The sequence below is a fragment of the Monodelphis domestica genome, chromosome 3 (assembly GCF_027887165.1).
Source record: "Monodelphis domestica isolate mMonDom1 chromosome 3, mMonDom1.pri, whole genome shotgun sequence".
Lineage (NCBI taxonomy): Eukaryota > Metazoa > Chordata > Mammalia > Didelphimorphia > Didelphidae > Monodelphis > Monodelphis domestica.
Window position 1 is genome coordinate 10,776,375 of NC_077229.1, and position 22,540 is coordinate 10,798,914.

At 40.8% G+C, this 22,540-nt stretch overlaps 1 pseudogene and 1 gene segment (V, D, J or C); both read left to right on the plus strand.

Moving 5' to 3' along the window:
• Positions 1–5,998, plus strand: part of VN2R545P (vomeronasal 2 receptor 545 pseudogene) — a 41,298-nt pseudogene extending 35,300 nt beyond the window's left edge.
• LOC107652015 (immunoglobulin lambda variable 4-69-like) lies at positions 20,501–21,018 on the plus strand. The segment is given in 2 exon segments: positions 20,501–20,546; positions 20,675–21,018. Coding segments are annotated over 2 exon segments (390 nt in total).
• The last annotated feature ends 1,522 nt before the right edge of the window (positions 21,019–22,540 follow it).

Sequence of the window (22,540 nt, forward strand, 5' to 3'; positions counted from 1 at the left end):
AGCTTTCCTTGCTAGGACATGATCTTTTATTCAGACAGTGATGTTCCTTGAAGTTGTAGGTGACTATCAATCTGGTGCATTTATACACATAAGTACATATGTGTGTATGCATGAATCATGTGTACCATGAGTGTATGTATGTGTGGATACATGTATATAAATACTGTGCTATAATGTATATATACTGTATATATGTACATATATGTATGTATACACATGTGTATATATACATGTGTATATAAATACTGTGTTATAATATATACTGTATATATGTACATATATGTATATGTACACGTGTGTATATATACATGTATATAAATACTGTGCTATAATATATACTGTATATATGTACATATATGTATGTATACACATGTGTATACATACATGTGTATATAAATACTGTGTTATAATATACTGCATGTATGTACATATATGTGTGTATACACATGTGTGTATATATACACATGTATATAAATACTGTGCTATAATGTATATATACTGTATATATGTACATATATGTATGTATACACATGTGTGTATATACATGTGTATAAATACTATGCTATAATATATACTGTATATATGTACATATGTGTGTATACACATGTGTGTATATATACATGTATATAAATACTGTGCTATAATGTATATGTACTGTATATATGTACATATATGTATGTATACACGTGTGTGTATATACATGTATATAAATACTGTGCTATAATGTATATATACTGTATATGTGTACATATATGTGTGTATACACATGTGTATATATACATGTATATAAATACTGTGCTATAATGTATATATACTGTATATATGTACATATATGTATGTATACACATGTGTGTGTGTACATGTGTATAAATACTGTACTATAATGCAACCAAAGTTGCCCATGCTGTATAAGGTTGGTGGCTGCAAGATTCCATTGGGGATTTATTCTAATATACTGGGAAAAATCATTCCAGGAAAAAGAGTTTGAAGCAGGCAGGAAACAAAAGGAGATATAAATGAGGCAGTTTGGGTGTCCATGATTAATGTTAAAGTTGAATGATTTACAAGTGAAATTTTCTGTCTGAAATGAATCTGCAAATGTCATTAGGACAAATCTTTCATGATAAAATGCAGGGGAACCATTCCTAACCCCTTTGCCCCAACTGGGATGTTTTGTTCTCTTAGGGCTATACCACCTTCCATCATAACAACACCTGGGACTGAGATGTGAGAGTCTAAGAGTACCTGGAAAAGTAAATTTGTGCTAGAAAAGACCAAATTGTTAGGGATTGGGGGTTGGATTAAAGAAACTTAAAATCAGGAACCCGATAGCTACAAAGATCAGGAAAGGGGAGAGATGCCATTAAATCTTCCCTACGTTGTGATATAAAGTAAGTGCCTTGATCTGGCAGTCGCTGTGGATTAAAGCTACCTCCATCCTTCCGTTCTCCCTCTCTACCTGTTCCTCTGTTTCTGTCTCTGCCTCTGTAGTCATCTCTGCATATGTACCTTTCTGTCTCTTTCACTATCTCTCTGGGTCTCTCTCTGTCTCTGTCTCTGTGTCTTTGTCTCTCTCACATTTTTCTCCCCAATCCCTATCTTAGATACTCCCAGGCCTGATCCACTCCAAAACTGAACTTTGATTGAACTTTATTGCTTTAAATATACTTCATTCCAACTGGAATGATCCATCCACAACTAAGCAGATGTCTATTTCAGGGAGAGGAGAAAATCAGAATTTATCTTCAAGACTAAAATTCTATCAATTCACATAATTAGGTTTCAGAACATCTGAACTTCTTCCCTCAGAGTAATCCTTCTGAATACACAAGTTGATTTGGGAACAAAGAGGATAATGGAACATATTGAACCTGATTTGCAATTAAATTATCAAAAAACAGGTATTACAATCTCCCTTTACTGATTGTTTGTTGATTGACTGCCTAAAGCAAGATGTGCATGTTCTTTAAAGGTGCTTTCTAACCTGAGCAGAAGGCATAGTCCGTCTGCTGAATTACAGAGGGATCCTCTGGACTTGGAAAGGTCTTTCAGATCCACCTGTTTCTGGATCACATTCTATTGTGTGCACCTAGCTCTGTAATATTTTACAGATTGCTACAAACTATCTATGTATTTAAGTATCTATCTATGTATGTACGTGTCTGTTCATCTATCTATGTAGCTATCTTCCTATTTCTCTATTTCTTTATCTATCCATCTATCTATCCATCCATCCATCTATCATCCCTTTAAAAAGTGTGGCTTGACAGTCCACATATTGCAGCCAAAGTTCATAGACTCTGAATTTCCCAGGACATAACTTTCATTTAGAAAGAGAACCTACAGAGATTGTTCATCAGTATGAATGTAGAGGACCAACAATACAGGGAAGAAGGAAAGGAAGGGCAGCCTATAAAGCATGTGGGGGATTATTGACTTCCACAAGCTTAGTGCAGAAATGAAGGCTGATATTTAAAAGCCAATGTCCTTAGAGTGTTTTTATCAGTCTGTGAGATATAGACTACAATAATCTCCAAAGAACTCTGATGGAAAATCATTTCACAAGCAACTGAGAACCACATAGTAGGGGTGAAGAGATTTTTCACCATGTAACTAATAAGGTCATTAAAAGAATAGGAGAACAAGATGTATGAGCATAAACAATGCAGGGTAGAAAGAGATTGAGATGGTCATGAGGTGAAAGAGAAGGATAAGATGAGACCATTCAGAGTGTTCCCTTGGTATACATACACAGGTCGGGAGTTAGTGAGGAAGACCTTGAGCACATTACAGACCTCTTATGGTCTCTGAAATTTGTAGGAGGATAAGAACAAGAGTTCCAAAGGTGGGTCAGTCAGAGATGAGCCCTGATCCAATAATGGAGGGGAAACCCAAATCAGTGAGTCTAAGGAAGCATTGGGTATTTGAGGGTTTAAGGAAATGAAACTGATTAGGATGGATGAAAGTTTGATGATTATAATAATAATTACACTAATAACCATCATTTACATAGTACTTCAACTTTGTGCTTTCCATATGCTAAGTTGAATCTCACAACAATTCTGTGAAGTAAGTGCTATTATTATCCCCATTTCACTGAAATGGAAACTAAGACAAAGTAAAGTGACTTACTCAGGGTCACATAACTAGTAGCCAGAACTTGAACAAAAGCATTTGTAACTCCAAGTCCTCTGCCTTATTCCTGTTGCCACTTACTTTCTTATATAATATAGTAAAATGTAACAGTTTCTACAGAGATTTATGTTATTACAAGCCCACAACTCTATCTGGATTTCCACCACAGGAGCAATTCAAAGTTTGGTTTGGTAGTGGAAAGATCCAGGTTACAGAAGATCAGAAAAGGGAGAGAGAAGCAAAGAGGAGGAAAGGGAATGTCTAGGAAAGGGACAATAAGGAAGGTTTTAGGAGTCCAGAGAGCTTTTGAGGAATACCATTTCCAGGGTAAACTTCAAGGAATCCTCATGGTTCTGAATCAAAGGGTTAAAATATGGCCAATCCACTATTTTGAAACAGGTAAAAAACAATTCAGCCTATGATCCAATGAAAATTTGGTCTTAAAGCTATCTGATTAAACCCTGATATTGAAGAGTTATTAAATTCATTGTTTAATATATCATAGAATTGCATAAATTTCCCGAGTATTAACAGCAGGGCCACTTAAAAATGAAATTCTCATATAAGAAATCTGCCATGTAGTCAATCCATAAATCAATCAATGCCTATTCACTATGGATAATCTTGGTGATAAATGGTGGAATACTGTAGGAGAGAAATTGTATTCAACCTGTCAGAAGGAAGAGAGAAGCAGATTTTGCAGGCTCAAGGACCAGTTAGAACAGGGGAAGGGCAAGAAGGAGAGAGAATTCTGAAGGAAGGAAGAGAATCTGGGCAGTGGGAGAGGGAACTTCTTTCTGGGAAGCCTAACAGAAAGAAGGACCTGAACGGATCTCGGAACCAGCACTCTCCTCCTGTGACCCTTGACCCAGTTTTCCAGGGAAACAACCTGAGTGAACAGGAATTCAAATGGAAGATGTTCACTGTAAGAATTCCTCTGAATCCCCTCTAAGTCTTTGAACTCATTATAATAGCCAAGGCAGCTAGAAAAGTCAAGACATCTTCACAACTGACCCCAGGTGGCCAGGCAAGCAAAGCCTGATCCTGCCAGATCTGGGGAGAATGGATTCAGTTACTTTAGGGACCTCCTATTCCCTCTTTCCCATTACCTTACTCTTCAATTCAATTTCCCTACCCCTTTATTTGTTCCCTTAGAATAAACAGCGGTTCTGAAGAGCAAGAGACTGACTTTATAGTACCTAAGAAAGGAAGGAGACTTTGGGAGATTAGGGGGAGGAAAGTTACATTTCTCTCCTCAGAGAAGGAGAAGCTGGTGGTATCATAATTGTTTCAACCAGGTCTAAGGGAACAGAAGTGTGTGATCTTGAAGGCAGTCAGAGTGGGGTTTGCAAAGGAGAAGAGAGAGGGAAATCAATCCATCCCCTTTCTCTTTATACTTGACTCCATTCCAACACTCCCTCACTCTGGTCCTGACCCAGCAGGGAAGACTCCGTTCTCTCCCTGCCCTTATATTACAATAAAAAGGGGAAAAAGAAATATTTCCTGCATTCATGGAGCTTCCATTCTAATGGATGAAATAACGTGAACATACACAGTAACGGCATCGACAAAATATGTGTTAAATGCATAAAAATTCGTTGTGAGAAAGGGGTATACTGACTGCTGAGAAAAATGAAGAAAGGTTAAATTGGTCCATCTACAGCTAGAGTTGTTGCACAACACAAAAGATATGGAAGCATTCTTTACATTTTATATAGAAGGCCTCCAGTGTCTAAGCTTATTGTACAATCAGAATAGATTAAAAACAGTTATCATCAGTTAAGTAAAGGGAATGTAGAGAATCAATGTGATATAAGCCAACCAATAATAAAGGACATGAACTGAGGCATCCTACTCTTAAGTGCATCCTGAGGAGGCAGAAGGAATACTTACCATGATGATAATTCTTCCCTACATCTGGGCATCGGGAATATTCTTTGAATCTAAACCTTGATCCCCTGTTTCTCATAGATGCAGAATGTTGTACCAAGTGCCCAGAGGATGAATATCCAAATAAGCAGAGAGATCGCTGCCTCCCCAAGGTTGTGACCTTCCTGAACAGAAAAGAACCATTGGGATTGGCTTTGGCCCTCATGGCAGTCTCCTTTTCTTTACTGACAGCTCTGGTTCTGGGGGTCTTTGTGAAGTTCCAAGACACTCCCATAGTCAAAGCCAATAACAGGACTCTCAGCTATACTCTCCTCATCTCACTTATCTTCTGCTTCCTCTGCTCCCTGCTCTTCATTGGCCATCCTACCCCTGCCACCTGTCTCCTACAACAAACAGTATTTGCAGTTGTCTTCACAGTGGCTGTTTCCTCCATTTTGGCCAAAACTCTAATTGTGGTTCTGGCTTTCAGGGTTTAAGGCCAGGGAGCAGAATCTGAATGTACATACAACCTCGAGTATCCAACTATATTGTTTTCATCTGCTCAGAGATTCAAGTGAATTTCTGTGGCATCTGGCTGGGCACCTCTCCCCCCTTCCCAGAGGCAGACACACACTCTGAATATGGCCACATAATCATTAGGTGTAACGAGGGTTCTGCCTTTGCCTTTTACAGTGTCCTGGGCTACATGGCCCTTCTGGCTCTGGGGAGCTTTACTGTAGCTTTTCTGGCCAGAAACCTGCCTGATACCTTCAATGAAGCCAAGTTCATCACTTTCAGCATGCTGGTGTTTTGCAGTGCCAGCACCTCTTTTCTGCCCACATACCAGAGCTCCAAAGGGAAGGCCATGGTGGCTGTGGAGATCTTCTCCATCCTGGCCTCCAGTGCTGGATTACTGGGCTGCATCTTTATTCCCAAATGTTATATCATCCTCCTGAAGCCAGACAGAAATACCCAAGAACAGATCAAGAATAAATGAGATGTGGTTTAATAAACACAGGATTGCAATGGTGATTTACTTGTGCATTGTTCATCTAAAATATTCCATTGATTCCCTTGCTCTATTGATTAGTCAATGACAGATTGTTTTGATGACTATTGGTTTATAATACAATTTGAGATCTAGTACAAATAGGCCAACTTCATGATTTTTTCATTAATTATCTTGATATTCTGGACCTTTTATTCTTCCTGATGACTTTTGTTATTAATTTTCCTAGTTCTGTGAAATAATTTTTGAGTAACTTTGTAAATTTGACAGTCATATAACTGAATAGGTAAATTAATAAAGGTAGAATTATTGTTTTTATTATGTTGGCTCAGCCTACTTATGAGAAATTAATGTTTTTCCAGTTATTTATATCTAACTTTGTGTGAAAAGTTTTGTAATGGTGATTATATAGTTCCTGGATTTGTCTTGACAGTTAGAACTCAAGTATTTTATGTTTTCTAGAGTTGTTTTCAATGGAATTTCTCTATCTGTTACTACTGGACTTTATTAGTGATATATAGAAATTGTGAAGATTGGATTTAGCTATCTCCTGATTGTAACAATGAAGATACTTAGCTCTTTCTTTATTGTGAAGATAAACTTGTAATCTCCTGATTGTAACAATGACGGTACTTAGCTCTTCCTTTATAATGAAGCTAGAATTGTAAGCTACAATCTATTTTTAGATTTTAACCACAAAAGGTGTTAAGTAACTACAAAGGGTGAACTTAACAAAAAAGGATTTAAGTAACCCAAAAAGATATAATCTAACCAAAGAAGGTGAGAACTAAAGAATGGGCGGTCCTGGAAAAAAGCATCTGCTGTGATTTGTAGACATGAAAATTTAGGGGAGGTGACACAAGAGAACAAGGTCTTTAAATAGAGGAGAAAAAAGACTAAAGATAGCCAGTCATCCTGGGCTTGGAGTGAAGGATCAGTCACTCGGAGCTGAAAGGAAGATGGACATTCAGACAGTTAGTCACCCAGGCTTGGAGTGAAAGATGGAGGAGTGACTGGAAGACAAACACCCAGACTTCTTTTAGACTGTTACTGTTGGTGAGTGAAAAGCTGACTTAGTGACCCTGCCTTTCTGGAGGTGTGAAGCCTCCAGGTAAGGCCCATGTTCTTGAGACTCTCTTCCCCTGGCTGGGGCTTAGAGATTCTAAGTGGTATCAGAAGAAGCCAGAGTTTTCTCTTTCTCTCTCATTCCTTAACATCTTCCTTCTATTGTAAATAAACTACCATAAATTCCATTTACTGTAGTAATTCATTTTGGGATTTAGAAATTAAATCCCTGGTGATTAATTAATTATTAATTAATAATATATTCATAGTCCAACCACAATTTAAATTGTGCACATGGCAACACAAACTGTAGAAGAGATAAAGGTAGAAATGCAAATAGCTAAAGAGGAGATAGATAATCCAGTATCTATCCTATCCATTTACAATCAGGCCTCAATTCATGTAAAGATCCATAAGCCTTTCTCTGCCTCAGATCTAGAAAATCTGGGGGGAAAGGACACCTGCTTTTTTCCTGAGCCCTTTCCAGGCCATAAAAGAATTCAAATGTGTGATCAGACTTTTTGATCCAACATTCTCGGACATTGAAATTCTTCTTTTGGAGATGTTTACTCTGGCTGAAAAGAAAAATTCATTCAGGAGACTAGAAATAACCCTAATTTAACCTCATGGCCAGAGCATTTTGAGGACCTGGAACTTTCCAACAATTCAAATTTAGTTTATTTCAGAAAGGCTAGAGATGACTTGGGGGAAAGTATGAAAATATTCACCAAGCGTCCTGACTCATGAGGGAAATTTGAAAACATAAAGCAAGAAACAACAGAGTATCCTTCAACATCCCTGGATCACTTGCTAGAAGCTGGGGCAACTTTACTGGGGTTTCAGGACTGGTCAGAAAAGCTCCAGCACATCAGAAGGCAATCCATGAAAGGCAGTTCTCTACCTATCAGGACATATTTCAAATTACATTGAGGACCTTCACAAAATTGCATCTTATGTTCACAAAGGATCCCAAGAAATTATTGACTCAAAACAGGCTCTAAAAAAAAAAAAAGACCAAATCATCAAAAATTTAAAGCATCAATTAAAAGATGCAAAGGAAAACATAAAAAAACAGGGAAACAAGGAAGTGAAATCTTTAGCTACTATCCAAGCCTTTAGACCTAGATACCAAACTCAATAACCTAGGAAACCAAGAAACTCATACTACAGCATCAACATTAACAAAAGGTGTTTCTTATGTGGAAAATCCGAACATTTATTGTCAGATTTAACTTGAACACAAACAACAGAAACAGCCCTGTTATTCGAGCATGGTTGCAGGACATAATACAGAATTATGAAGCCAGGATCCAGCCTTAGCACATAAAACAAAATTTAAGGGGTATAAGGCTGAGCCTAAACATGGGAAACAAGCTATAAAAATTTTGAGCTTGGAAATAGACTATGGGGATGGTAAACTGAAACTGAAGAGCAAATAGAGGAAGAACAACAGATGTTAAGGAATGTAACAGAAATCAAAGATAAGATATATAGGATAGAAGCTAAAGATTCAAAAACACAAGAAAAATACAAAAATGTTCTTACAACAGACTTAACATCAAATATAGCAACAGTTTTGATTAACAATGATAGGAAAATTATAAAATATAGAGTACCAGAAACTACATTAGTTCAAGAAACAAACTTAAATGAGTGTTCTGAGAAGTTTCTTATACAAACAGCAACTGATAGGAAAAAAAATCCTATACAAAATCTTAACATAATTATTAACAATACATATACACAGAAATCTGAATCAAACAACTTTTTCCAACTTAATGAAGGGAACAGTCATAATAACAGCATAGAAATACCAACCAGCACAAACACAGAAATGAATCCATTGCAAACTCAAAACACATTGAAACCTGATAGTCCAGAGCTAGAGCAATCACAAGTCAATTCAAACCAAGAATGGGACATAGAAAAAATTGAGTTACAAGCACCTGTGGTTCAAGTCAATCAAGTCCTGGAGACATAGTATATATAAAGAACTTCACAGAAAATCAGTAACAGATCCAAGATGGTTGGGTCCATATGAAGTTCTGTTTGTTTCTCTGTTGACTGTAAAAGTTGCAAAGATTCATGGTTCCACTGTTCCCACATAAAATTGCAAAAACCAAACAGACACAGAACAAACAGAACACTCACACACTACTCAAAACTTAGAATCAAATCAAAACCCAAAGAATTAATGAAGAAAATACAAGAGACCACTGAAAATTTTAATAGCTAAAACCAATAAACATCACAACACACTCATATATTAAGTTCCAGTGCAAGAGGAAAGATCCCATCAGTCAACATGTAGATGACAGACAAAAATCCAACTATCAGAGATGAAGAAAAAGAACAAAAGATAGAAGCAAAGAAGAAATGAATCAACTTACAACAAAAAATGGACAATTAGGACTTTAAAACTTGCAAAAAAGGACAGTCCAAGGAGGAAGACAAAAGGGAAACTGTATATGTAAGACTAGTGCGGCATAAACACACACACACACAAAAAAAACACAAATTAACCTCACACTATAAACATGCAAACAACACTACATAACTTCAAAAAAGAAGAGAACCTATAGGCAACTAGTTAGACAAAGGACATCTTGCAACAAAAAGGATAAATTTGTGCATGCAACAGGACATATTAGACATTGCACAACATAAAAACTGATTTCTGGACATGGACCTTGTGTAAATAAATGACTGTCTGAAGATTGCATATGTGCAAAATGCATATATGTATATATTGTATCAATGTATATTTTTTACCTGACGAGGACATGTTTCATTTCCTTGTAGGGCTAAAATCTCTATGCAAGATTGAAAAAACCTTGTAAAAATGTATTATATGTAAATATGTACATAAAAGTAGATAAAACTTACCAACAAAAATTCTAACCTATAGAACTAACCACATTAAAATAATAGCACAGGGAAAGAAGCAGATAGGGACTAGGAGAAAAGTTATGTTTTTTAGCTAGACAGCTTAGGGATAACATAAGAATAAGGCTATAGTATATGGTTATATTTTGGAAAAGGATACTAACAAAAATAAGATAGATAACCAAATAGAATAGGGTTAACAACATTATTTTGCAAACATAAGTAGGTTAACATTTAAAATAGAAAAGTATATAGCTTAGCATAAGATAACAAATGATTAATAAGAAAACTGTTGTATTGTTACATTGAATTTACTCATTGGATTTGAGAAAAACCTGTTTATTGTTACAAAATTGTTCACCCATTGCAACATTGTAATGCAAGTTGTATTTTCCTTTCCTACCCAAAACTTTCCTATATACCTTTCTTAGCATAGATAGACAAAGTCCTAGATAGAGTAAGATAGTAAGATAGGAATTTATTATTTTGGTGGGATAGAACATCGGATAAAAATAGGAAAAGACAGTGCACAAACAGCGTGAGCTTTTAGCAAAAGACTCCGAAAAATCAAAACCGGGATATTGTAATGATGGAAAGAAAAAAAGAACTGTTGAGGGAAATGGAAATTGGGAGCTCTACAGTGAATGAAGCAGGAATGGCAGTTGGGAACTGAACAAGGACTTCTGGGAAATTCTCCAAAGGAGCAGGGTCTTGGGGGCTGAGACACAGAAGGGAGTGGAAGGAGGAGCTATTTCTCTGGACCATTGTCAAGACACCTGTGGAGATTTCTGACACTGACAGAAATCTAAACATCACAGGTTCCTGTTTAAAACATCACTGGCTCCTGTCCGTCATTCCATGAACTATTGAGATACTGGACTCAAATCAGTGAGCAGTGCTCTCTCCCTTATTCTACCTCTCCACTGGCTATGAGAAAACCTTTTAGACAGAGAGTTAGGATAACTTCAACCCTCTAACCACTACCCTTTGCCCCAATCAACAATTAAATCAAATAAGCATTCAGATAGCGAATGCAATCTCATTTATTTCCTCTGCTTGTAGAGAAGACTTCCCCATCACCCTTGAGGGCCAGCATAGCCATCAAGAGGCAAGTCTTCACCAAGGGGAGATCTCCATTTTATCTCCCTCAAGTAATTCAGGGACTCTGGTAGGGAGTAGTGAGAGATGCCATTTTCATCAACCCTTTCTTCACTACCTTCAACCCTCATTTCTTCATCTAAGGAGTGTGAGTCTCCCAAAATTACAACATCTATTATTTAACAAAATTATACTTGAATTTCGGGGTTCTGTCATGTAAAATAGCGCACTAGTATTTTCATCATTAATCTGTTCCTTTACTTGAATTTCTCTCTAATCTACACATTTCGATTCAAAGTGCTATTTATCAAGTCCTCAGGTAGCAAGGCAAATAAAGTTTAACTAACTCTCAGGTCATTCCTCTCTATCCCTGTGTCCCTTCATTCTTATAATTTAAGACTTGATATAGAGAGGCAGTGTTTGTAGTAAAGTCAGAATGGATGACCCAATTAGGAAGACCTAAATTCATATCTACCCTTTGATACAGGCTACGTGTCCTGGGCAACTCACTCAAACTTTAAATGTTATATGTTACACTTATATTTTGAGATTCATGTACCAGCTCTCTTCTGCATTAGTAGGGAAAAAAATTCCTCACCAGAGAGCTTACCAGTATGATAAAATTATAAGAATTAAAACTACTGTCATTTAGGAATTCTCATCTCAGAAACAATCTTCTAAATCAGTTGGTCACAATAAATGAACAATTCACTTATTTTTTAAACTTTTCCTATATCAGGTATATAGAGGATTTTCCTTGTTTCCATAGAATTTGAGTTCTTTACATAGAAGAATATCATCAAAATGATGTTAAAGGAACGGCTTAGAAAGACCTTGACACTTCCGGTCAAGATGGCGGCTTAGAAGCAGCAAAAGTTCAGACCTCTGAAAACCCTTCCTTACCGATCGCAAACTGAATGCTCCTAGGGGACTAAAATTCAAACTTAACAACAGAGCTAGGGAACCCTCCTTCTGAACTCAAATCAAAAGGTACGCCTCCCCAAAACCCAGAATCCTAGAACACTCGGGTCTAAGGGGAAGGCAGAGGAAGGTCCCAGGACCCCTCCCCCCCAGCTCAGAGCGCTGAGTCCACAGCAGCAGCAGCAGCAGGAACCTCAGGGCCAGCAAAAGTGCTGCTCTTAAGGGCGCACCTTAAAAGCAACCTGGGCCAATCTTGGGGCATACAACACAGGCGGCAGGGAAGCACCCTGAGGGAGATGGGGGAGAGCTTGTAGCCCCCGGCCTGCATCCTTCCATCGGAGTCTCACTTGAGGTTTTTGCCTCAGGGCACATCCAGACCAACCCAGCTGAACATAATCCCATCAGGAGCCCTCAGACCTCAGGGAGGCCAGGACTCCTTCCCCCTTAGAGTGCAGAGCCTTCTAAAAGGATAGGAACGTCAGGAACTGCAAAGGCATTGTTCTGAAGGGTGTACCTTGAAAGCAACCTGGGCCCTCTGAAAGGTCAGGAACCTTGGGGCGGCAAAGGCACTGAGGTACCTTGTGGACAGTGCTGTGCCAGGCTCAGAGTGTGGAAGTAAGGCAGCGGAGAAGCAACTGGAGGGAACTGAGAGCAGTAACACCCAAAACGCCGCCAGGCAGGGGAGGGCAGACCCTGGGCCTCTCCAGGAAGACAGCGCAGCTGTGGAGAACGGACAATTTGCCTGGGACTAAAGCCTTGGACTATCAGACAGATACACTAAGAGCCAGTCCCCCTCACTCAGATTTCTGACTGGAAAGGGGAAGAAAAAGCATAGAAATGGCAAACAATACAGAAGTACAAAAGTCTCCAAACACCAAGAAAAGCAAGAAGAGGGTGACTTTGGACACATTTTATGGAGCAAAAATACAAAATACAGAGGAGATAGAAGAGAAAACACAAACAAATGCTCCAAAACCTTCCAATGGAAATTCTCCACAAACTCTTGAAGAACTTAAATCGTAAATTATCAAAAAGATGGAAGCCTTCTGGCAGGAAAAATGGGAAACAAAGCAAAAGGAACTCAGCAATCTGAGACACCAAAATATGCAAATGCAGAAATAGCTCGAAGCCTCAAAAAACAGGTCAGACCAAACTGAAAAGGAAAACCAGTCTTTAAAGGTCAGAATCAGGCAACTGGAAGACAATGATCTTGCAAAAGAGCAAGAATAAATAAAGCAACGTCAAAAGACTAAAGAATTAGAAGATAACATAAAATATCTCACTGACAAGGTGACAGACCTGTAAAACAGAGAAAGGAGAGACAATCTGAGAATCATTTGGTCTACCAGAAAAGCCAGAAATAAATTATAATCTTATATCTTGATATCATAATACATATCATCAAAGAAACCTTCCCAGAGATTCTAGAACAAGGGGACAAAAATGTGCATTGAAAGAGTTCACAGAACACCCTCTGCACTAAATCCCCAAAAGACAACTCCCAGGACTGTAATTGCCAAATTCCAAAGCTTCCAAGCAAAAGAAAAAAATCTTACAAGAAGCCAGAAAAAGACAATTTAGATATAAAGGAACACCAATCAGGGTCACACGGGACCTAGCAATTTCCTCCCTGAACGACCGTAAGGCATAGAACATGATATTCAGAAAAGCAAGAGAGCTGGGTCTTCAACCAAGAATCAGCTATCCATCAAAACTGACTATATACTTCCAGGGGAAAGTATGGGCATTCAACAAAATACAAGATTTCCAAGTGTTTGTAAAGAAAAGACCAGAGCTCTGTGGAAACTTCAACATCCAAACACAAAGAGCAAGAGAAACATGAAAAGGTAAATATGAAGGAAAGGGAAAAGGAGAAAAATGTTATCTTTTTCTTTTATTCAAACTCTCTTCTATAAGGACTACATTTATATCAAATTATATATATAAATATGTGCGGAAAATTATTGCTCTTTGCAGATGACATGATGGCCAACTTAAAGAATCCTAGAGATTCAACCAAAAAGCTAGTCGAAATAATCAACAACTTTAGCAAAGTTGCAGGATACAAAATAAAACCACATCAGTCATCAGCATTTCTGTATAATTCCAACACAGCTCAGCAGCAAGAACTAGAAAGAGAAATCCCATTCAAAATTACCTTAGACAAAATAAAATACTTAGGAATCTATCTCCCAAGACAAACACAGGAACTATATACACACAACTACAAAACACTTTCCATACAACTAAAACTAGACTTGAACAATTGGAAGAACATTAACTGCTCATGGGTAGGACGAGCCAATATAATAAAAATGACCATCCTACCCAAACTCATCTATCTATTTACTGCCATACCCATGGAACTTCCAAAAAATTTTTTTTACTGATTTAGAAAAAACCATAACAAAGTTCATTTGGAAGAACAAAAAATCAAGGACATCCAGGGAAATAATGGGAAAAAAATACAAAGGATGGGGGCCTTGCAGTCCCAGATCTCAGACTATATTATAAAGCAGTGGTCATCAAAACAATTTGGTACTGGCTAAGAGACAGAAAGGAGGATCAGTGGAATAGACTGGGGGCAAGCAACCTCAGCAAGACAGTATATGATAAACCCAAAGATCCCAGCATTTGGGACAAAAATCCACTATTTCATAAAAACTGCTGGGAAAATTGGAGGACAGTGTGGGAAAGATTATGTTTAGATCAACACCTCACACCCTACACCAAGATAAATTCAGAATGGGTGAATGACTTGAACATAAAGAAGGAAACTATAAGAAAATTAGGTGAACAAAGAATAGTATACATGTCAGACCTTTGGAAGAGAAAGACTTCAAAACCAAGCAAGACTTAGAAAGAGTCACAAAATGCAAAATAAATAATCTGGAATACATCAAATTTAAAAGTTTTTGTACAAACAAAACCAATGTAACCAAAATCAGAAGGGTAGCAACAAATTGGGAAACAATCTTCATAAAAACCTCTGACAAAGGTTTAATTACTCAAATTACAAAGAACTAAATCAATTGTACAAAAAATCAAGCCATTCTCCAATTGATAAATGGGCAAGGGACATGAACAGGCAGTTCTCAGCCAAAGAAATCAAAACTATTAATAAGCATATGAAAAAGTGCTCTACATCTCTTATAATCAGAGAGATGCAAATCAAAACAACTCTGAGGTATCACCTCACACCTAGCAGATTGGCTAACATGACAGCTATGGAAACTAATGAATGCTGGAGGGGATGCGGCAAAGTAGGGACACTAATTCATTGCTGGTAGAGTTGTGAATTGATCCAGCCATTCTGGAGGGCAATTTGGAACTATGCCCAAAGGGTGATAAAAGACTCTCTGCCCTTTGATCCAGCTATAGTACTGCTGGGTTTGTACCCCAAAGAGATAATAAGGAAAAAGACTTGTACGAGAATATTCATAGCTGCACTCTTTGTGGTGGCCAAAAATTGGAAAATGAGGGGATGCCCATCAATTGAGGAATGGCTGAACAAATTGTGGTATATGTTGGAAAGGAATAATAAAGTAGAGGAATTCCATGGATACTGGAACAATCTCCAGAAAGTGATGCAGAGCGAAAGGAGCAGAACCAGGAAAACATTGTACACAGAGACTGACACACTGTGGTATAATCGAAGGTGATGGACTTCTCCATTAGTGGCAATGCAATGTCCCTGAACAATCTGCAGGGCTAAAAAACACTATCCACAAGCAGAGGATAAACTGTGGGAGTAAAAATACTGATGAAAAGCTACTGCTTGACTACAGGGGTTGAGGGGATATGACTGAGGAGAGACTCTAAATGAACACTCTAATGCAAATACCAAGAACAGGAAATGAGTTCGAGTCAAGAACACATGTGATAACCAGTGGAATCGTGCGTCGGCTATGGAGAGGGAAAGGTGGGGGGGGGGGGGGCGGGGAGGAAAAGAAAATGATCTTTGTTTCCAGTGAATAATATTTGGAAATGACCAAATAAAATAATATTTAAAATTTTTAAAAAAGAACTGATAGAAATAACTATAATAACTATAGGAATCATAATGGCAATCAAAATAATGACAGTGCTCCAAATGAGGAAAATGATAATACCCAACACAATGCCCAACAACAATATATAAAAAATAGAGCTCATCCACTATATATATATATATATATATATATATATATATACATATATATATAGTAGTCTCTCAGTGATTGAGAATGACTATTGTCTTTGTGCACTTTTATCTACGGTGTACCCTCATGTGGCTTTGGAGTCCAAAGGCTGAGGCACAGAGTTTGTGGCACATGGGGCATGGGACGCTAGTTGTTACAGGAGGTGCGGTTGTGGCCTGGTGTCGGAGTTCACGCTCAGAGGCAAGACGTCGACGTCGCTCATCTTCAAAGGTGGTGGCGGCCTGGCTAATGTGGGTTCGCCAGCTGCTTCTGACAGAGGCAGCGAGTTCTAGTTGCTTTGGTGTAATGCCAGCCCACTTCAAGTTGGACTTTAGCTGATCCTTGTATCTTTTATTTGGTCAACCTTGTTTCCTGAGTCCAGCTGACAGTTCACCATAGAATACCTGTCTTGGTATTTGCTGTGGGTCCATGCAGATGACGTGTCCAGACCATCGTAGCTGGGCTTTGAGGACCAGGACTTTGATGCTGGTGGAGTTGGCTCTGTCGAGGACTTCCTGATTGGTGATTTGGTCCTGCCATCAGATCCTCATGATTGACCGGAGGGAGCGTTGGTGGAATTGCTCCAGCTGTTTCATGTGCTTCCAGTACAGTGTCCATGTCTCACAACCGTACAGGAGCGAGCTGAGGACCACTGCGTTATACACTTTGAGCTTCGTCACAGTGTTTACACCGCTGTGTTGGAGGACTTTGCAGCACAGTCGCCCAAGTGCCTGGCTGGCCTTTTGGATCCTGGCATTAATCTCGTGGTCTAGGGACCCGTCGTTGGCGATGGTGCTACCCAGGTACTTGAAAGTGTTGACATTAGAAAGCTGCGTGCTGTCGATTGTAATGCATGGCTGGTTCATTGGCCTCCCTGGTGCAGGTTGGTACAGCACCTCTGTTTTGTTGAGGCTGATCTTCAGGCCAAACAGTTTTGTTGCGGTGGAAAACCTGTCCACAATGGTTTGGAGATGATTTTCTTGGTGGGCCATGAGAGCACAGTCATTTGCAAAGAGAGCTTCCAGGATGAGTCTCTCTGTTGTCTTTGTTTTTGCAGTCAGGCAGCGAAGGTCAAATAGTGAGCCATCCAGTCGGTATTTGATGTAGACGCCCAGGTCTAGATCCATCACAGCATGTCATAATACTTGGGTGAAAAATAGGTTGAATAGTACTGGAGCAAGGACACAGCCTTGTTTCATGCCATTGGAGATGTTGAAGGGATCCAAAGTCTCTCCACCAGATAGGACTTCCCCTGTCATGTCGATATGAAAGAGCTGGATCAGTTTGACAAATTTTGCTGGGCAACCGAGCTTGCTGAGGATCACCCACAATGCGTCCCTGTTCACTGTGTCAAATGCCTTTGTCAGGTATATGAAGACAATGTAGAGACAATGTAGAGCAGAACCTGCCAGAATCACAATGTGGCTTCCAACCAGATCGCAGCACCATCGACATGGTCTTCAAGGTGAGGCAAACGCAGGAAAAATGCCTTGAGCAGAACCTGAGTCTCTACATTGTCTTCATCCACTCTATACTCCAGGTGAAAATCCCCATCAGAGTGGGGATTCCAGAAAACTGCCCTAGCACATTTATGAAGGTGTGGGGGGAGGGGGGAGGACCTTGGAATCAAAGAGTGAAACCATTGATTTTCCAAACCCTGATATTTTAATGCCAGTAATCCCTATACATGCCCCTCCACCCCCTGTAGAGTAAGGAACCTCATGTCACTTTAAAGGTGGGAAATACATACTATGATTGTCTTTTGGACACTGGGGCATCTAGGTCAGTTTTGGTAAGCAAACCAGATGCAAAATGGGACCCTATTGGCTCTCTAAATGTAGTAGCTGTATCAGGAAAACCTTTAAAGGTCCAAAAACTTTCTCCTTGCATGGTATGTGTGTTGACCTGTTGACTGTTGACCATTCTTTTCTTTTAATGCCTGTATCCTCCACAAACATGAGGGATTTACTATGCAAACTACAAGCTACAATAATTTGCATTCCAGACAGCTCCTTATCATTGGAAATACCTGAGGAATTGGTAAAATTACTCCCTGTACTTCTCTCAGAGAGCCAGGAAGCAAAAGAGATTTCTATCTTTGTAATACATACAGATATACCAGAGTCTCTTTGGGCCACATCTTCTTCTGATGTAGACTTACTTAAATCAGCTGTTCCTGTGCAGATTAAAACTAAATCTAGCCCACCTCCTTCCATTCTTCAATATCCCCTCTCAAAAGAGGCAATTGAGGGTATTCCCCCAGTATTAAACTCATTAATTGATCAGGGAATAATCCCGTGTAAATAGGAATATAACATGCCCATCCTGCCCATTAAAAAAAAAGGGGGGGGCAGATGGCAAGCACCTCTATAGATTTGTACAGGATTTGAGGGCTGTGAACCATCATGTTATAAAGAGATAATCAATAGTTTCCAACATAAATACTATTATTTCTTCTATTCCTAGCACAGCTACATACTTTACAGTAGTTGAATTTTGCTCAGATTTTTTTTTCCATTCCTATACATGAGAACTCCAGGCATATCTTTGCTTTCAACTGGAAGGGCTCTCAGGATACATGGAGTCAACTGCCACAGGGTTATGTGGAAAGCCCGTTTAGTTGCGCAAATTTTGATCCAAGACACAGATAATATTAATATTTAAAAATAGCAAATTAATCAAATATGTAGGTTATCTACTTTTGACTTCAACAGACGCAGAAGTACGTCAGGAATATACTAAAAACATTCTTTTTGAATTGCACAAAAGGGGGCATAAGATTTTGAAGGATAAAGTTCAGTGGTTTCTCCCTATAGTAGAATCTCCATGGTGGCCTCTGGAAGGCAGGGAGGTCTGGACTCTCATCCTGGCCTTGCTGAGGCCAAGCACAGTGCCTGGCACTTAGCAGAGAACAAAGAAACATTTCATTGGTTCATTGATTGACTGAATGTCTGAGAACCTGTGACTTCTCAGAGGTGCAATGATTAAAGTTCCTGGAGATTGGATATTAATTCATAGTTATGTATTAGTTAAAGAGAGAGAGATAGAGACACAGAGACAGATACAAAGAGACAGAGAGAGAGGCACAGAGACAGAGATAGACAGAGACAGACAGACAGAGACAGACACAGAGACAGACAGAGATACAGACAAGAGACAGAGATCCCCGGTCTTCCCTTCCCTGCTAGGTGCCGATGCTCCCTCTGGGCAGCAGGCCCAGATCCCCCTGTGAGGGAAGGTCAGGCCTAGGAGTGAACACCAGCTCCAGCCCTGGAAGAGACCAGCTTCCTGTCTCTGGCCAGGCTTTTCCTCTCCTCCTCAGAGTCTCTGACTGGCCTCTTTCAGTTTCAGTCCTGCATTCGAGACACGCGATCACAGGGTATTCTGGACAGCCTCCCCCAGACCTCTCCAGCTCCTGCCAGAAGGCCTCACAGACAGACCTGCAGAGTCACTCCAAGGTGGGGCAGCTTTCCAGAATCTGGTTTTGAAACTGAATCAGTCCTTGTGATTTCTATTACACTGACCCTGCGGGTATGAGGGGGAAGCCCAGAAGGCCTGGAAGCTGAGCCCAGCTGGGCCTGGGGAGCTCCATGAGGATGGCAGACAGGACAGGCTGGCCTGGTGCAGAGAGCAGAGTTTCCTGTAGGTCCAGGAGCCCCAGCAGGCTGGGATGGGACAGCTGGTAGGGCTTGGGCTCTGGGAAGGCTCTATGGCCAGGAAGAACCTTTCCCCAGTGAGAGGCCACAATTTCCATCCCTGGAACTGGGCCTGGATCAGTGCCTGCTAGCAGAGTGTGGTGAGGGAAGAAGGCCAGGCCAGGGAAGGGGCTGAGGACAGTGGCTGCTCTGGGTGCCTCAGGCTGGGACTCAAGGAAGGATCCACCTTTGGGTGGGATGAACAGAAGAGGCAGCAGGAACCTTCCTCTGCCTGGAGGCCCTGAGCTCTGCCTCCTTGTGACCTGGATGTGGGTCTTGTAGCCAGCAGGGGACGCTGTGGGGCTGGTTCTGGACAAGCAGTGAGGGCCTAAGGAGGGAAAGAGCCCAGCTGGCTGTTACTGTGGCTGCTCTGAGCCCTGTGATCACTCCTGGGTGACGTCTCAGCTGGGCTGGGCCAAGTGACCCCAAACACCCCCCCTGCATGAAAGGCTGCCCCCCTGGGACCCCGAGAGAGGATGCAGGTGGGGTCTAGAGGAGGCTGGAGCAGGCCCAGATTTGCATCAATCCCCGCCTGCCCATCAGCCACCATCACAGGGTAACCAGGAGAGAATAAGAGGGAGCTGAGAGAGGCCAGACTCAGCTGGGAGCTCTCTGAAGCTGAGCTCTCGGGTCCTGTCGCCATGGCCTGGCCTCTTGTCTGTCTCTCACTGCTCACCTTCTGCTCAGGTCAGGACCATCCCAGACCTCCCCTTTGGCCTCCTCCTCCCTCCCTGTTCTTGCCTCTCAGGAGGATCTCAAAGCACCTTCTGGCTTCCTCCTTGTACAGGGTCATTAATGAGTCTCTCTGTTTGCAGGTTCCCTCTCCCAGGCTGTGGTGACTCAGCCTCCCTCTGTGTCTGCAGCCCTGGGGAGCTCGGCCAGACTCTCCTGCACCCTGAGCAGTGGGAACAGTGGTAATGATGTTTATTGGCACCAGCAGAGCCCAGGAAAGCCCCCTCGGTACCTCCTGTATGTCACCAGCAGTGGAGGTACCAGCAGGGGCGACGGGATCCCTGAGCGCTTCTCTGGCTCCGGATCTGGGACTAACCGATTCCTGTCCATCAGCAGCGTCCAGGCTGAGGATGAAGCCGATTATTTCTGCCAGTCATATTATGGCAGTGGTAGTAGCTTTCGTTTTACACAGGGATACATTCAGTGAGGAAGTGGGACAAAAACCTACTTGTCAGGCCTGCAGCAGCTTCTCGCTTGTCCCCAGGCTCCTGAGCAAGGCCAGGGTGCTGCTAGGGCCAAGTCAGCTGTTCTTTCTCCCTCTGTCTCTGCCAGTCTCTGTCCTCTTTCTCTCTGTCTGTCTCCCTGCCTTTCAAACATCCCCTCTCAATTTCTGTCTCTGTCTCTTTTTCGGGCTCTTTCCTTCTGTCTCTCTGTGTGTCCTTCTTTCTCTCTGTGTGTCTCTATTTTACCCAGTTCAGCAGTGACTTGCCCAAGGTCACAAAGACTAATGCTAGAACTCAGGTCTTCTCACCCATCACCAGTACTTCCCTCCATGTCCCAGCCTCCTTTGGGATGACCAAGACACCAGAGGAGTGATTCAGTTGAGCCTTCAAGGCTGAGGATTTGGCTGGTGGAGAGGAGCTGAGAGGAAGCTCCCTGCCATGCCCTGGCTGTGCCCCAGTTTGCTCTCAAGGAATAGAATCTTGTTTGTATGAGGGGATCCCTTGAACCCCTGCCAGTGCTCATGAGTCCATGACCAGAGACACTCACCAGGGGAAGAAAAAGGGAAATGACAATGTCAGGAAGGAAATGGGAATAATGTTTGGAAATGACCAAATAAAATATGTTAAAAATTCCTTAATTATTCAATATTCATTTTCATCTTTACAATGCCTAAGTCTTGGACCTTCTAGGACGTCATCTTCATGAACAGTGAGAGACTTTGTTTCCAGTGAATAATGTATGAAAACGACCAAATAAAATAATATTAAAATTAAAAAAAAAACAGTGAGAAAGCCACCAATCTACACATTCTATTGTCTTCCTCTTTATAAAGATGTGAAAAACAGGGGCCTTCTCCAGGAAGGGGAACATTCCCTCAGAAACTGTTTTCACCCTCAGGCTCCTAGTAATGTCCCTTCACGGAGCCCCATAACTCTGCCTACTAAGAGATTTCAGAAACTCTCTGCCCTGCCTGCCCAGGCTCCAGACTCTAAAGGACCCACTGTTAAACCTGGCCTGTGGAACATGTGCAGATCAGGAAAAGGCATGAGGAGTACCCAGAGCCTGACCTGGAAGCTGGACAGCCCACAAACCTTGGTAGCCTATGCATCTGGGACCCATCTGGGCTGGAGATATTTGTTCAGTTCTCCATCTCAGGCTCTCACTGTGCTATTGTAAAGGATAAAATTAATGGTTTGACAATGATTATATGAAAGTGTGGTCATCAGTATTTATTATATCTTGGATCAGAAAAATTTATTTACAAATGATGAGGAAACAATAAAGAAGAGAAATGTGAGGGGGATGGAGAAGTTATTGATTAGCTCTCAACCAGCAAGGCTGATAGTGAGTAACCACATGGCCTCCTCCAAGATGGAAGCTAGTCTCTCCAGAAGGTAGGAAAGTGATCAGCATTTCACTCACCCAAGGAAGCAGTCCAAGAGTCAGAGTCCAAGTAGAAGCTGAGCTCCAAGCCAGCAAAACTCCCTTTAAGACTATCCAAGACT